The sequence below is a fragment of the Pongo abelii genome, chromosome 1 (genome assembly GCF_028885655.2).
Source record: "Pongo abelii isolate AG06213 chromosome 1, NHGRI_mPonAbe1-v2.0_pri, whole genome shotgun sequence".
Classification (NCBI taxonomy): domain Eukaryota; kingdom Metazoa; phylum Chordata; class Mammalia; order Primates; family Hominidae; genus Pongo; species Pongo abelii.
The window spans coordinates 35,022,013-35,036,533 of record NC_071985.2 but is presented as its reverse complement, the minus strand read 5'-3'; the positions used below and the strand labels follow the sequence as shown (position 1 = coordinate 35,036,533).

The 14,521-nt window shown below is 42.5% G+C and overlaps 1 protein-coding gene across 2 annotated transcripts in view; it reads right to left on the bottom strand.

Moving 5' to 3' along the window:
• PTPN14 (protein tyrosine phosphatase non-receptor type 14) overlaps positions 1–14,521 on the bottom strand; it is a 205,532-nt gene that overhangs the window by 52,331 nt on the left and 138,680 nt on the right. For both annotated transcript variants that reach the window (XM_054520476.2, XM_054520472.2), the window contains exons 5-7: positions 12,089–12,156; positions 2,816–2,886; positions 408–495 (exon numbers count right to left, since the gene is read on the bottom strand). In XM_054520476.2, the coding sequence (XP_054376451.1) occupies positions 408–495; positions 2,816–2,886; positions 12,089–12,156 (227 nt within the window). The remainder of the gene's footprint in view (positions 1–407; positions 496–2,815; positions 2,887–12,088; positions 12,157–14,521) is intronic.

Here is a 14,521-nt window from a genome sequence, read left to right as displayed (position 1 = left end):
CGTTTCATTCTACCTCACAAATGATTATCCCTGTGTTGGCTCAATGAAGAGAAAAAGAGAATAAGAAAACTACTGACTAGAGTCTTCATTAATGTTACACATGACATTGGCTACTTGTCCTGTTATAAGGCTGGATATCAGCCTTGATACCTCCAAGGTGCCGGATTGGCTGATGCTTGGTACTCACTTAGATGGACTGTCTTATTCTGCTGAGGACCATGGCAAACTTCAAAATGTCTTGGTTAAGAAAAAGCATTTGTTTATCTATAATAAATTGGACTTGTCAACTAATGCTGCACAGCAAAAAGAAGGCCAAGCCATTCTGGCCCACTGCTATCAACACTGATTTTCCAAATGCCAGTACCGGTCTGAGAAGGTTAAAGCCAGCATAGGGCACAGCATATTACCTTTACAGGGAAGATTTCCTGTCCAAATCCATCCAAACGTTCAACTTCATTGATGTACATCAGTTCAGCTTCTGCTGGCAGGATTCCACTAAAATCAAAATAGCATCGAAGGAAGAAATGGTTAAGGGCAGCCAGTGGAAGATCCCACTCTCCTGATGGCAAATTCCAGAGCTGTGGTTTAGCTCTAGTTTCTGGGAAGAGCAATCATTACCCAACTGTGAGGGTAGGGTGCATTACTAAGTAATTCATTAACATCTTTCCCAGTAGCCTTTTACTCAACAGAGAATAATAAGAGGAAGGTAAAGTATTTAATTAAGAGCCACAGCCCTAAAAACATGAAATCATTATTCCAGACATCCCTTCGAATATGTTGCCTACTTTAAAAAGAAGTTATTTTTCTCCCATCTGGGAGAAATCTTCATTATTAAAAAAAAAAAAGAAAAAAAAGGAAAAAGTTTATCATGAGGATAATATTTTGGGAGTCAAATGGCCATGGCTCATGCCTATAATCCCAGCACTTTGGGAGGCCGAGGAAGGCGGATCACTTGAGGTCAGGCAATCGAGATCAGCCTGGCCCATATGGTGAAACCCCGTCTCCACTAAAAATACAAAAATTAGCTGGGTGTGGCGGTGCATGTGCCTGTAATCCCAGCTGCTCGAGAGTCTGAGGCAGAAGAATTGCTTGAACCCTGGAGGTGGAGGTTGCAGTGGACGGAGATCGCACCACTGCACTCCAGTCTGGTTGACAGAGGGAGACTCTGTCAAAAAAAAAACCAAAAAAACAAAAATAAACAAACAAACAAACAAAAGCCATGATGAGAGAACTTAGAATCACTGTATAGGCCTTGATATCAAACTCTTGGTGCTTCCCTGAATTAAAGCTTTTCTCTTTTTCTTTCCTTCACCTGCCTGCCACCCAACACAGCACTTCAGGTCTTCACTCTCTCAGCACAGGCTGCCTCAGGCTTCCCAGATTCTCGAGGGAAGGGAGGGAGGGAGGGAGGGAGGGAGGGAGGGAGGGAGGGAGGGAAGGAGGAAGGGAGGGAAGGAAGGGAGGAAGGGAGGGAGGGAGGGAGGGAGGGAGGGAGGGAGGGAAGGGAGGGAGGGAGGGAGGGAGGGAGGGAGGGAGGGAGGGAAGGGAGGGAGGGAGGGAGGGAAGGGAGGGAGGGAGGGAGGAAGGGAGGAAGGGAGGGAAGGGAGGGAAGGGAGGGAGGGAGGGAGGGAGGGAAGGAAGGGAGGGAGGGAGGGAGGGAGGAAGGGAGGAAGGGAGGAAGGGAGGAAAGGAGGAAGGGAGGGAGGGAGGGAGGGAGGGAAGGAAGGGAGGGAGGGAGGGAGGGAAGGAAGGGAGGGAGGGAAGGAAGGAAGGGAGGAAGGGAGGGAGGGAGGGAGGGAGGGAGGGAAGGAAGGGAGGGAGGGAGGGAAGGAAGGGAGGGAGGGAAGGAAGGAAGGGAGGAAGGGAGGGAGGGAGGGAAGGAAGGAAGGGAGGAAGGGAGGGAGGGAGGGAAGGAAGGGAGGGAGGGAAGGAAGGAAGGGAGGAAGGGAGGGAGGGAGGGAGGGAGGGAGGGAAGGAAGGGAGGGAGGGAGGGAAGGAAGGGAGGGAGGGAAGGAAGGAAGGGAGGAAGGGAGGGAGGGAGGGAAGGAAGGAAGGGAGGAAGGGAGGGAGGGAGGGAAGGAAGGAAGGGAGGAAGGGAGGAAAGGAGGAAGGAAAGGAGGGAGGGAGGAAGGGAGGGAGGGAGGGAGGGAGGGAAGGAACGGAGGGAGGGAGGGAGGGAAGGAAGGAAGGAAGGAAGGGAGGGAGGGAGGGAAGGAAGGAAGGAAGGAAGGGAGGAAGGGAAGGAAGGGAGGAAGGGAGGAAAGGAGGAAGGAAAGGAGGAAGGGAGGAAGGAAGGAAAGGAGGAGGGGAGGGAGGGAGGGAGGGAAGGAGGGAAGGAAGGAAGGGAGGAAAGGAGGAAGGGAGGGAGGGAGGGAGGGAAGGAAGGAAGGGAGGAAGGGAGGGAGGGAAGGAAGGAAGGGAGGAAGGGAGGAAAGGAGGAAGGAAAGGAGGAAGGGAGGGAGGGAGGGAGGGAGGGAAGGGAGGGAGGGAGGGAGGGAAGGAAGGAAGGGAGGAAGGGAGGGAGGGAGGGAAGGAAGGGAGGGAGGGAGGGAGGGAGGGAAGGAAGGGAGGAAGGGAGGAAAGGAGGAAGGAAAGGAGGAAGGGAGGGAGGGAGGGAGGGAAGGAAGGAACGGAGCAGTTTTCAAGTTGACATTCACCTTTGCAGAACGGAAGTACAGAGCTGAGTCACGTGGTGGAATAAATACAAGTGTGTTGGCTCAAGCCCAGAGTTGCTGATAGGGAGATGGATACCTCCTGCCCCATGGGCAGTAAACATCTGTTGTGCAGGCAGCCCCTTACCCTCTGCCTGCCTTACCTGTGGGCTTTGTGTTCTTGGGCTACCTTCTGGGTCAGCTCCTCCAGAACAGCCTCTTCCAGGGCCAAATCCTATAAGAATAGAAAGTGCTTAAGGTCACACGAGGGTGTGGGCATTTGCTATTTTGCTTGCAAATCTTAAAGCTCCCTTCCTCAGACGTTAATGATTAGTCACATTTCCTCAATATCTCCTTTACTGCTGTAGAATTAAAGGTTGTAATTTTTAGAACTGAGTTATGATTTCTACTGTTATAACATGGCTCTCCATTATAACAAGTTATTTCCAGGTATATTTTGGGTTGCCGCGTAAGTTCTGTGGTGCCAGGGAATAGCTCTTTTCATTCATTCTTCCTTATCTGCCTGCCTCTCAGATGTATGTTTATAAAAAATGCTTTGCATGTGCTTACATATTTCTAATGATCGGGGTATAAGCCAATGAGTTTCCAGGCCATCATCCCTTCAAAAGTTGAGCCTAGGAAGGGACTGTGCCAGGCCTTTCTGTATACCAGGAAACGAATTCAAAACTACTGAAGGCAGAGTAGGCTCATTCTGATATTACTTGATGGTCACAGGGGCAGAGGAAGCCATGATGGCTAAAACATCTCCAGAGAGCTCTGTAAGGCAACAGGTGTGTAGCTGACTAGTCAGCCTCTCTACCAGCTGAACCCCAGGCCCCTGGAACCCGTGACATGCTGACTACTGTGGGCTCAGAAGAACCAATTACACATATTTTTTCCCAACTCCCCTTCCATAACACCACGGTGGGAGGATTTACATCATGGAAATGGACTTGCTAAATGCTGGCCAGGGAAGCACTGCTTAGGACGGTGAGACAGAATCAAGAGGAATAATCCAAAATGGGCAGACCAAAGCAATACTTTCTGGAGAATTTGATAGAGGTAGAAATTCTAGAGTTTGTCTCATGCCTGTGGTGGCCTGGAGCTCAAGCCCCAAGCCAGTTGCCTCTAGCTTTCCCGGGCAGCAGATCCCACGCATTCCAGGCTAGTAAGCACCAAGAAGGGCACAGATGGGCACCATTTTTCTGTGAGATCCAGAGGGGATGTCAGAAGGAACTCTGAGCTACACCCTGATGCTTACCTGAAGCTCATCCTACTAGGATGGGAGGTAGGGACTGATGTTTTGGCAGAAATTATACCAAATGCCCCATTCCCTTGATTCTAAAATACCATTTATATAAAGACTCATCTCCAACTTAACTTTTCATGGATGAAAACACTACCCCTAAAAATGTACACCTCAAAACTGTGAAACACATCCCATCTCAAATCATTAAAATGTGAAAAATCAATATATTTTAACACTGGAAAGCAAAGACATAATTATATGCTAAAAATTCTATAGCTCTGCACGTCCTGCTAATTCTAGAGTTCACGAGAAACTTTAGAGCAGACAGGGAATTATGACAGCTCTTACTTTTCACGTAACCGATTAATTTGCGGTTTCCTGTTTAGCCATCCATTGAAATGACTCAAGTCCATGACAGGAAATAAGCTCAACATTTTTAGTTTCATGTTGTGGAGTACCAAAGATATCATAAGGCTTAGAAAGTTAGCTATGTATGTGCATCTAGGTATTGAGTAAAAACCCCATTAATTTTGAAAAGCTAATGAAGGGCATGTGGCAACAGAATATAAAATAAAGTGAAGATCAAAAAGTGTTCCATTAAATCTCCGTTTCCTACTTTTAAAAAAGAAGCCCAAAGGTACCCCCTCTGCTATTGTTCTCAACTTAACCGCCTCCATCTGCACCTGGGGCCTCCCTGAGGTATGTGCCCCGCCAGGGAGAGGGCGAGCATGGCCCTGTGGGAATGAAAAATGGCAGAATGCATGCCTGTACACAGCCACACACCTGTGGAGCGCCCTGTGTACTTGACTTTGTTCTTTTCTCTGCTGAAGAAATGCCATTTAACAAATGCAGTTACTTTATAAGATCAAACACAGCCATTCATCCTATCTTTCCTCCCCCACCAAAGGAATGCATTCTCTTTGAAAGCTCCAGTGGAACCAAGGAGAAAGTTTACACCCTTCTAAGACTACCCCCGGCCTACTCAGCAAGGTCAACACCTGGGCCTGGCATGCAGACCATTCTTCAATGTGACTCAGCTTCCCCTTCCAGACCTCCTTGCCCAAGAGGTCAAGCCCCAGGCTGACGCCTCTTCTAACACACACGGCTTTTACATTTCCATTCTCCCTCTGGGAGAACCATCCCATCACATCATGCAGTATGAAATGCCACATCATCCTGACGTCCTGTCTCAGCTACCACTTCCCTCAATAGGGCTCTCCTCTCTCCCCAGCTGGACATAAGCATTTTCGCCTTTTGACCTACCTCTTCCCCTTGTGCGTGTCTCTTCTCGTATTCTGCCTACTGCATTTCTTACACAGTTATGTGTATACTCGTCTTATCCTTGATCCTTGTCTCCCACCCTCTATGAGAGTACAGGCTCCTCAAGGGCAGCAATTCTTCTTCGTATCACTTAAGGGACCTATCATAGGGCTTTTGTGCAATGACAGCTTATAAGGGCTAAATATATAGTAAGTGATCAATACATGCTTCTTGAACTGAACTCACTATGCGACATGTAAATTTCATATTGTCAAACAAAAGTTTAATTACACAGAGCTGATTAACAATCACTTGTACCTTCTGCCTGTGCTCTGTCTGTTCACATAACAAAATCCAAAGAAAAAAAAAGCATAGAGTGATGTTACCTGGAAAACACACTCCTCAACGGCCTTATATTTGCAAGACATAGAGACAGAATAATAGTGCTAATAACAATAACAATATGACAACTAAATAAACAGTTATTGAGAATTTACCATGTGGCAACTTGTATTATGTATTTCATACTAGGTATTTCACATGTATTATGTCTTTTAATGCTCACAACGAAATTAGGCTTGTTATTCTCATTTTTAGATGAGAAAACTGAGGGTTGGAGAGGTTAAATAACTTGCCCAAAGTCATATAGCCAATAAGGGGCACAGCTGGGATAGGGTCACAGCACTGCCTAGCAAAGGTGCCATGAACTTGCCAACCACAGGTCACAGTGCACCCAGGATACAATGGGGCAGGGACAGCGGCTGAAAGTGGACAGCTGATAACTAAAGCCTAGGAATATTCACAACTCAGATAAGGCTTCTGCCACATCATCTTCAGCATCCAACAGGACTTTTTGGGATGACGAAAGTGTTCCATATCTGAGCTTTCCAATACAGTAGCCTCTAGACACATGCGGCTATGGTGCACTAAAAATGTAGCCAAGGCCGTTGCAGTGGCTCAGCCTGTAATACCGGCACTTGGGGAGGCCAAGGAGGGCAGCTCACTTGAGGCCAGGAGTTTGAGACCAGCCTAGCCAACATGGTGAAATCCCATCTCTACTAAAAATACAAAAATTAGCTAGGCATGGTGGCACGTGCCAGTTGTCACAGGAGGGACTTAGGCTGAGGCAGGAGAATCGCTTGAACCCAGGAGGCGGAGATTGCAGTGAGCTGAGATTGCGCCACCGCACTCCAGCCTGGGTGACAGAGCGAGATTGTCTAAAAAAAAAAAAAAAAAAGTAGCCAATGCAATCTAGCAACTAAATTTTTAATTTTATTTAACTTGCATTAATTTAAATTTGAATGTAAATATCCACATACGGTTAGCGGCTACCACCCTGAAGAGAGCCATTTTAGATCCAAGAATAACAATGTCAATATTTGTCTGTCCAATGATGAGATTTATGAAGTTTATGCTGTTTACATATCTGATTTGCCTAGAGTTTAGTGGAAACAGTCTCATTCTGAAAGAGGTATGTTGCACAAAATAACTCCTTTACTACTTCATAGCACTTTAACCTGTCAGAGCATTTTACCATCTACAAACTCATAAATATCATGCTGGTAATCACCTTTGAAAACTCTGAGAAGCACCCAAACCTGGTCTCTTCCTAAAGGCAACGTAATAAAGGCCTTTAATGAGAGTAAGGCGAATAAAAAGTAGGAAATTATCAACCCTCCAATACCAACTACCCCATTTGACACAAACATGTACACACTGTAAAATTCTAAGGTTTGAGCCTCACTTTCCTCCCACCAAGCACGTTGGGAAACACCCTGACTTTTGGGATGAGCTTCTGAGACATTAGAAATGTTGACTCAAGCATACTGACATTAAGCCCTATGAAGAACTGCTCTGTTAAGTAACATGTTAATCTCTGGAGTTTCATTTAATGAGCAGAATTAATAAGGTATGAAAACAGCAGGCACAGCAGATAATACCACTGTTTACTTGGAGGGAAATAAAATAAGAATGGAGGCTGGACACAGTGGCTCACGCCTGTAATCCCAGCACTTTGGGAAGCTGAGGCGGGTGGATCACCTGAGGTTAGGAGTTCAAGACCAGCCTGGCCAACATGGTGAAACCCCGTCTCTACTAAAAAAACAAAAAATTAGCTGGGCATGGTGGTGGGCACCTGTAATCCCAGCTACTCGGGAGGCTGAGGCAGGAAGCGGAGGTTGTAGTGAGCTGAGATGGTGCCATTGCACTCCAGCCTGGCAACAAGAGTGAAACTCCGTCTCAAAAAAAAAAAAAAAAAAAAAAAAGAACGAATGGAGTTATTCATGAAAAGTTAGAGATGTGCAATATTCCCTAACCATTAAGACCAAGATTAGCTTTGGACCAATTTAGACTGACCTCATGCACTAATATGGATAATTCTAGACTTACCTATCCTAGTCTCTCAAAACCTAAAACCTTTGTCACCAGACACTCTACTTTCTCCCATACGCCATCACTGATAAGTTGACAGATTTTACCTATTTTACTTCAAAATATCCCTTGCTTTGCTTTCTTGTTTTTCTTTCACTAACACCTAAATTATATCCTTTGCCCAGAATACAACAGATTCCCAGCTGACCAGCTCGAATCCAGCAGTTCTCAAAGTGTGGGGTCTGCAGAACTCGAAGGAGCCCATGCATTCTAACTCCTCAGAAGTTTCCAGTCTCATCTGCCACAACTCCCCTCCAGTAGCTACAGTCAAACCAGCCAGTGGATGCTTTCTGAACACCCAGGCCACACTGCCTCTGCTCCTTCTCTGTCTAAATCATTCCTTGCTCCCTATCTCTTTGCCTAATAGCTCACATGCCATTAGTCTTTCAGCCTTCCCTAATCCCCCAAGGGCATGTGACCTCTCCCCATATAAAATTTTGATCACACTTTATCACGCTTGGCTTTTTATTCTGATTTTGCAAACTTCCTATTTAACCAACCACTCTGTAGTATCCTTGAAAACAAGAACCATTTCTTATATAATTTCATCCCCTGGGTGTTAGTCTCCCAGGTCAGTGCTTGGGGTGAAAGAGTTGACCGAAAAAATAAGTAGTGAATGATCATGATTTCTGAAACCAGAGCCAGAATGTTGATTGGTTATAGCTGTTCCCTAAAAATGACTTTCAAAAAATTTTAATCCCTCCTCATTAACACTCTTCTCTTTTACTCTGAAGCTACCCACCAACAAACCAACCAACCAACCAACAAAAATTTCCCAGGGGTTAAAACCTAGTCTTATCTTTACTTCAACCCAGGAATGGGCATTTTACTTTATTGATTCATTCTAAAATGTTTGTGAGCACAGGCTGTGTGCCAACAGGGTCCCTGTTTAAAGACCACAGAACTGACCATCTAGCTGACAATAATAAATACATACATATGTACATACATAAGAATGAATAACGCCAGATACAGAACTACACATAGGAAAACTGGTTTAACAGGAAGGATGGTGAGGGTGTATGAGACAGGTGGTCAAGGAAAGGAAGAACTCTCTGGGAGGTAATATTTGAATTGCGACCTCAATGTCATAAAGATCTGGAGCAGGGCATTCCAGGCAGAGGAAACCCACCTACAAAGGCTCTGGGGTAAGAAGCAGCTCAGTACGTTCAGAAAAAAAAAGAGCCAGCGTGCCAGAGGGTAGAGAGTAAATGAGAGAGAGGGAAGCAAAGCAGGGAAATGACTTTTTTGTTAAAACAAAACAAACCTTTAATTCTATTGACAAATAATAATTGCATCTATTTATGGTACAATGTGATGTTGTGACACATGTATATATTGTGGAATTGGCAAGTTAGTCTAATTAACATATCCATCATCTCTTATAATTATCATTTCTTTGTGGTGGGAACATTTAAAATCTACTCTTTTAGCAATTTTGTAATACACATTATTATCAACGATAGTCACCTTGCTGTGCAACAGATCACCAGAATTTATTCCTGACTTTGTACCCTTCGATCAACATTTCCTCCTTCCACCCAACACTCAGCTTTGGTAACCACCATTCCACTCTCTACATCTGTAAGTTCAACTTCTTTTGATTCCACATGCAAGTGGGCAGTATTTGTCTTTCTGTGCCTGATTTTTCACTTAGCATAACGTGCTCTACATTCATCCATCTTACGGCAAATGACAAAATTCTGTTCTAAGGCCAAATAGTATTCCATTGTGTGTATACACCATTTTTACCCATTGATCTGCTGGTGAGAACTTAGGTTGTTTCCATATCTTGGCAATCATGAATAATGTGGCAATGATCATGGGAGTGTAGACATCTCTTTGACATACCATTTCATTTTCTTTAGATATATACCCAGAAGTGAGACTGCTGGATTATATGGTAGTTCTATTTTTAATTTTTCAAGGAACCTCTAAACTGTTTTCCAAAATGGCTGGAAGTTATACCTCCTTTAGGCCTCATGCTCAATAACACTTGTTATCTTTTACTCCTCATGCTCAATACTCAAGACTTTACTCCTCACGCTCAATACTCCTCATGCTCAGTAAGACTTTACTCCTCATACTCAGTACCACTTGTTATTGTTCATCTTTCTGATAACAGCCAATGTAACAGGTGTGAGGTGGTATTTCATTGTGGTTTTAATTTGCATTTCCCTGATGATTAGTGATGCTGGGCATTTTTCATATGTCTGTTGGCCTTCTGTATATTTCTTTTGAGAAACGTCTATTCAGGTCCTGTGACCATTTTTTTAATAGGGCTATTTGTTTTCTTGTTGAGTAGTTTGAGTTCCTTATATATTTTGAGCCCCTTATCTGATGTATAATTTGCAAATATTTTCTTTCAATGTGTGGGTTGTCTCTTTATCTCTGTTGTTTCCTTGTTGTACAGAAGCTTTTTAGTTTGATGCAATCTCATTTATTTATTTTTACTTTTGTTGCCTATGTTTTTGGGGTCATATGCAAGAAATCGCTGCCCAGACCAACGTCATGTAGCTTTTCCCCCATGTTTTCTTCTAGTGTTTTATACTTTCAGGTCTTACATGTAAGTCTTTTTTTTTTTTTTTTTTGAGACAAAGTCTTGCTTTGTCGCTAGGCTGGAGTGCAGTGGCACAATCTCGGCTCACTGCAACCTCCACTTCCTGGGTTCAAGTGATTCTCCTGCCTCAGCCTCCTGAGTAGCTGGGACTAGAGGCGTGCGCCACCAAGCCCAGCTAATTTTTGTATTTTTTTTATTTTTATTTTTATTTTTTTTATCTTTCAATTTGCATTTCCATTTATTCAAATATCATCACATTGAACGCTGTTAATTATACTCTATTGTTCAAGACATCACATTTATGTCTTTTTATAGTGGCATCAGTAGAGACACTGACAGATGATATTCAGCCTCCCTCTATTGGGGAACAAGGCGAAAACATTAACCTGATTAACCCATGTTACTTCTCTGGAATTATTAGTGAATGTTTGTTTTTCTTTTTCATGCCACCAATATTTGTTACACCTTACAGCTTATTATACATACGCATGTGTTTGAAAGCTAGGAGATTTCAATTTACTTTGTCTGGCAGCTCTTCCCTAAGTAATTTTTTTTTTTTATTATTACTACACTTTAGGTTTTATGGTACATGTGCACAATGTGCAGGTAAGTTACATATGTATACATGTGCCATGCTGGTGCGCTGCACCCATTAACTCGTCATCTAGCATTAGGTATATCTCCCAATGCTATCCCTCTCCCCTCCCCCCTAATTTTTGTATTTTTAGTAGAGATGGGGTTTCACCATATTGTCCAGGATGGTCTCCATCTTTTGACCTTGTGATCCGGCCACCTAGGCCCCCCACAGTGCTGGGATTATGGGCGTGAGCCACCGCGCCTGGCCACATTTAAGTCTTTAATACATTTTGAATTTATTTTTGTACAAAGGGTGAGATAAGGATCCAAATTCAGTCCTCTGCACGTAGACGGCCAGTTTTCCCAGCACCAATTGCTGAAGATACTGCCCTTTCACCAGTGTGTTCTTGGCCCCTCTGTTGAAAAATCTATTGGTTTTAGATGTGTGTGATTTACTTCTGGGCATTCTATTCTTTTCCATTGGTCATTGTGTCTATTTTTTTGCTAGTCCCATATTGTTTTAATTACTACAGCTTTGAAATACAGTTTGAAATAAGGTAGTGTGGTATCTCCTCCTTAGTTCTTTTGCTCAAAATTACTTGGGCTATTTGGGGTCTTTGGTGATTCCATATGAATTTTAGGATTGTTTTCTATTTTCCTGAAGAATGATGTTGGAATTTTGATAGGGATTGCATTAATTTGTAGATTACTTTTGGCAGACATTTTAACATTATTGATTCTTCTGATCCACAAAGATGGGGTATCTTTCCATTTGTGTCATCTTAAATTTATTTCATCAATGTTTTATAGTTTCCAGCATACAGAATTTTCACCTCCTCAGTTAAATTTACTCCTAGGTATTTTTTTTTTAATGCCATTGTAAATGGGATTGTTTTCTGCCAACTCTCACTACTTCTATTAAACATAGTACTGGAAGTCCTAGCCAGAGCAATTAGGCAAGAGAAATAAAAAGCAGCCAAATGAGAAAGGAAGAAGTAAAATTGTGCTTGATGATGACATGATCTTATATGTAGAAAACCCTAAAGATTCCACAAAAAAACTGACAGAACTGAGAAACAAATTTAGTAAAGTTTCAGGTTACAAAATCAGCATAGAAAAATCAGTAGCATTTTTATACACTAATAAGAAACTATCTGAAAAAGAAATTAGGGAAGTGTCTTGAGGCAGAAGGAGGCATTTATACCTTCTCAGTGTGTTTTATAAAACTTGCCCCTACTTTATAAACCCATCGACTTTTTCCCCAGGGAACATGCATATGTAAATTCCTTAAATTTTCTAAGGAAAGAACTAAATGTCCAAAGAAGATAGAAAATTAATTAAGAAAAATGAAATTACACTTACCATAGGAAATAGCACATACTCTCTGAGGAAATCTTGAGAATCAAACTGATTATAGTCTCCAAAATCAGCTGAGAAGAAAAGAAGATGGAAGGGCAGTATTCATTATATGAAATTAAAGATGGAATAAAATAGGGCAAACTCATCACCACATTATTCTTCACATTTCATCCTATTTCTCACTACTATTAAATAAAAATAGTGCCAAGATATGTTTGACATAGTTACTTTTATCTAACAATATGGTAAATATCAGCATGTAAGCACCACTACATGAATTTTTAGAAATAATGAAGAAATTTGAAAACAATTCCTAAAGGCCATTTAAAAAAATTTAAACAAACCTATATCTATCTGTTTGTTAAATATGCATCAACTCATATCATAAGAATATCTGCCAAGAAGACTTTTTAACTCAAGGTTAATCGGGAGAACTGAAGAGCCAAACCCATCTGCATCTTTTCATATATATGCAGCTGGAAATTCCCACTGTAAATCACCCTTGGCAAGCAACCTCAAATATCTTTACACCTTCTAAATAACTTCACATGTTACAAGATGCCAAAAATTCTGTTTTCCCTGTTTTCATGTCACCGTGGTACAGTTTGAGCACATGCTAAATGAAATATATAAAGTCTTGCTTCTTATCTTGCTTGCTCTCCTAAAAACTAAACCTGCATGAAATTTTAATTTCATGTAAAATATTTAGCATCAGATAGAAATGGATCCGGGTATCTTTAAGGTAACAAGAGACATAGGATGAGAGGATACACACCCCATGCACCAATGTTGAGAAGTTGCTAGAAGGTAAAAAATAAACGTCAACCTACAAACTCAGCATGTAACAAATTACCAATTAGGTGCAGCATTCAAGAATAGCAAACATCACTCGCTCTGCCTATTTCCAAGTTCAATAATTGATTATCACATTCCACCACAACTTATATTTCTGTTAATGTATCTTTCAAAAAACGCAATAAGCGTTCTCAAAAAAAAGTTATTTGAAAAGGATTAGTTAGAGGAGGTTTCATCAGACTGAACAGCTAGCTTCAAGGACCCAACAAAAAGGGAATCCGGAGTAAGTTCACCAAATTCCTCAAGGATCCTCCAATATCCAGGATGCCCACAATAAGCCTAATGATTGAGTAGTGACAGGAAAGAGTACATGCAGTAAACAAAGCTTTTTATTTATTTATTTACTTTTTCAGAGACAGGGTCTTGCTTTGTCATCTGGGCTGGGGTGCAGTGAATTGATCATAGCCCACTGCAGCCTCAAACTCCTGGACTCAGGCGATCCTCCCACCTCAGTCTCCTGAGTAGCTGGGACTACAGGTGCACACCACCATGCTGGGCTAATTTTTTATTTTTACTTTTTTTCGTAGAGACAGGGTCTCGTTTTGTTGCCCAGGGTGGTCTCAAATTCTTGGTTTCAAGTAATCCTCTCGCCTTGGCCTCCCAAAGTGCTGGAATTACAGGCATGAGCCACCACATCCAGCCCAATGAAAGCTTTTTAAAAGAAGAAAGACCCAATTTGACAATGAGGGACATATTGATCTTTCCCATTATTTCAACAATGCTACCTCTGATTTCTCTATCATAACTGGCAGTTGTTTCTTCCCCTCCAGTCTTTAAGCAGACAGAGGTGATACATCAGATTTTGCCTGTTTCCACCCACAGAATTACAACAGAAGCTAACTGTATAGAAATTGTACTCCTAACAGAAATTGTTAAGTTGTTAATACTTCAGAATGAAAGAGGTCAGGAGAAGGGCTGCCTCTTCAGACACTTAGATCTGAGATGATTCAATTCAGTCCAATGTCTGGGATGGGAAGTCAGTTCCCACCTTCTAAAACAACAGTCCATGCAGGAAGAACCCAGCTGCTGGCTGGCTCACACTTGCAGAGAAGCTGGTTTTCAAGAAAATGACTAAAAGGAAAAGTTTCTTTTCAAAAACTATATTACCATCTTCTTGCTTTTTTAAAAAAATGTTTTTAATTTTTACTTTTTGAGACAGAGTCTAGCTTTGTCACCCAGGCTGGAGTGTGGTGGTGTGATCTCAGCTCACTGTAACCTCCACCTCCCAGGTTCAAGCGATTCTCGTGCTCCAGCCTCCTGAGTAGCTGGAATTACAGGTGTGCGCCACCATGCTTGGCTAATTTTTGTATTTTTATTAGAGACAAGGTTTTACCATGTTGGCCAGGCTGGTCTCGAACCCCTGACCTCCAGTGATTCACCCGCCTCAACCTCCCAAAGTGCTGGGATTACAGGCGTGAGCCACCGCGCTCGCCTAGCTTGCTTTCAATATGGCCTATCTTGCTTTCGATATAACTGAAGGCAGTTAAGCCACCACTCAATAAACCATAATGTATAAAATATACATATAAAGTCCCACACATAACAATTTAGAGAAGGCAAAAAACAGCTATGTAATATAAA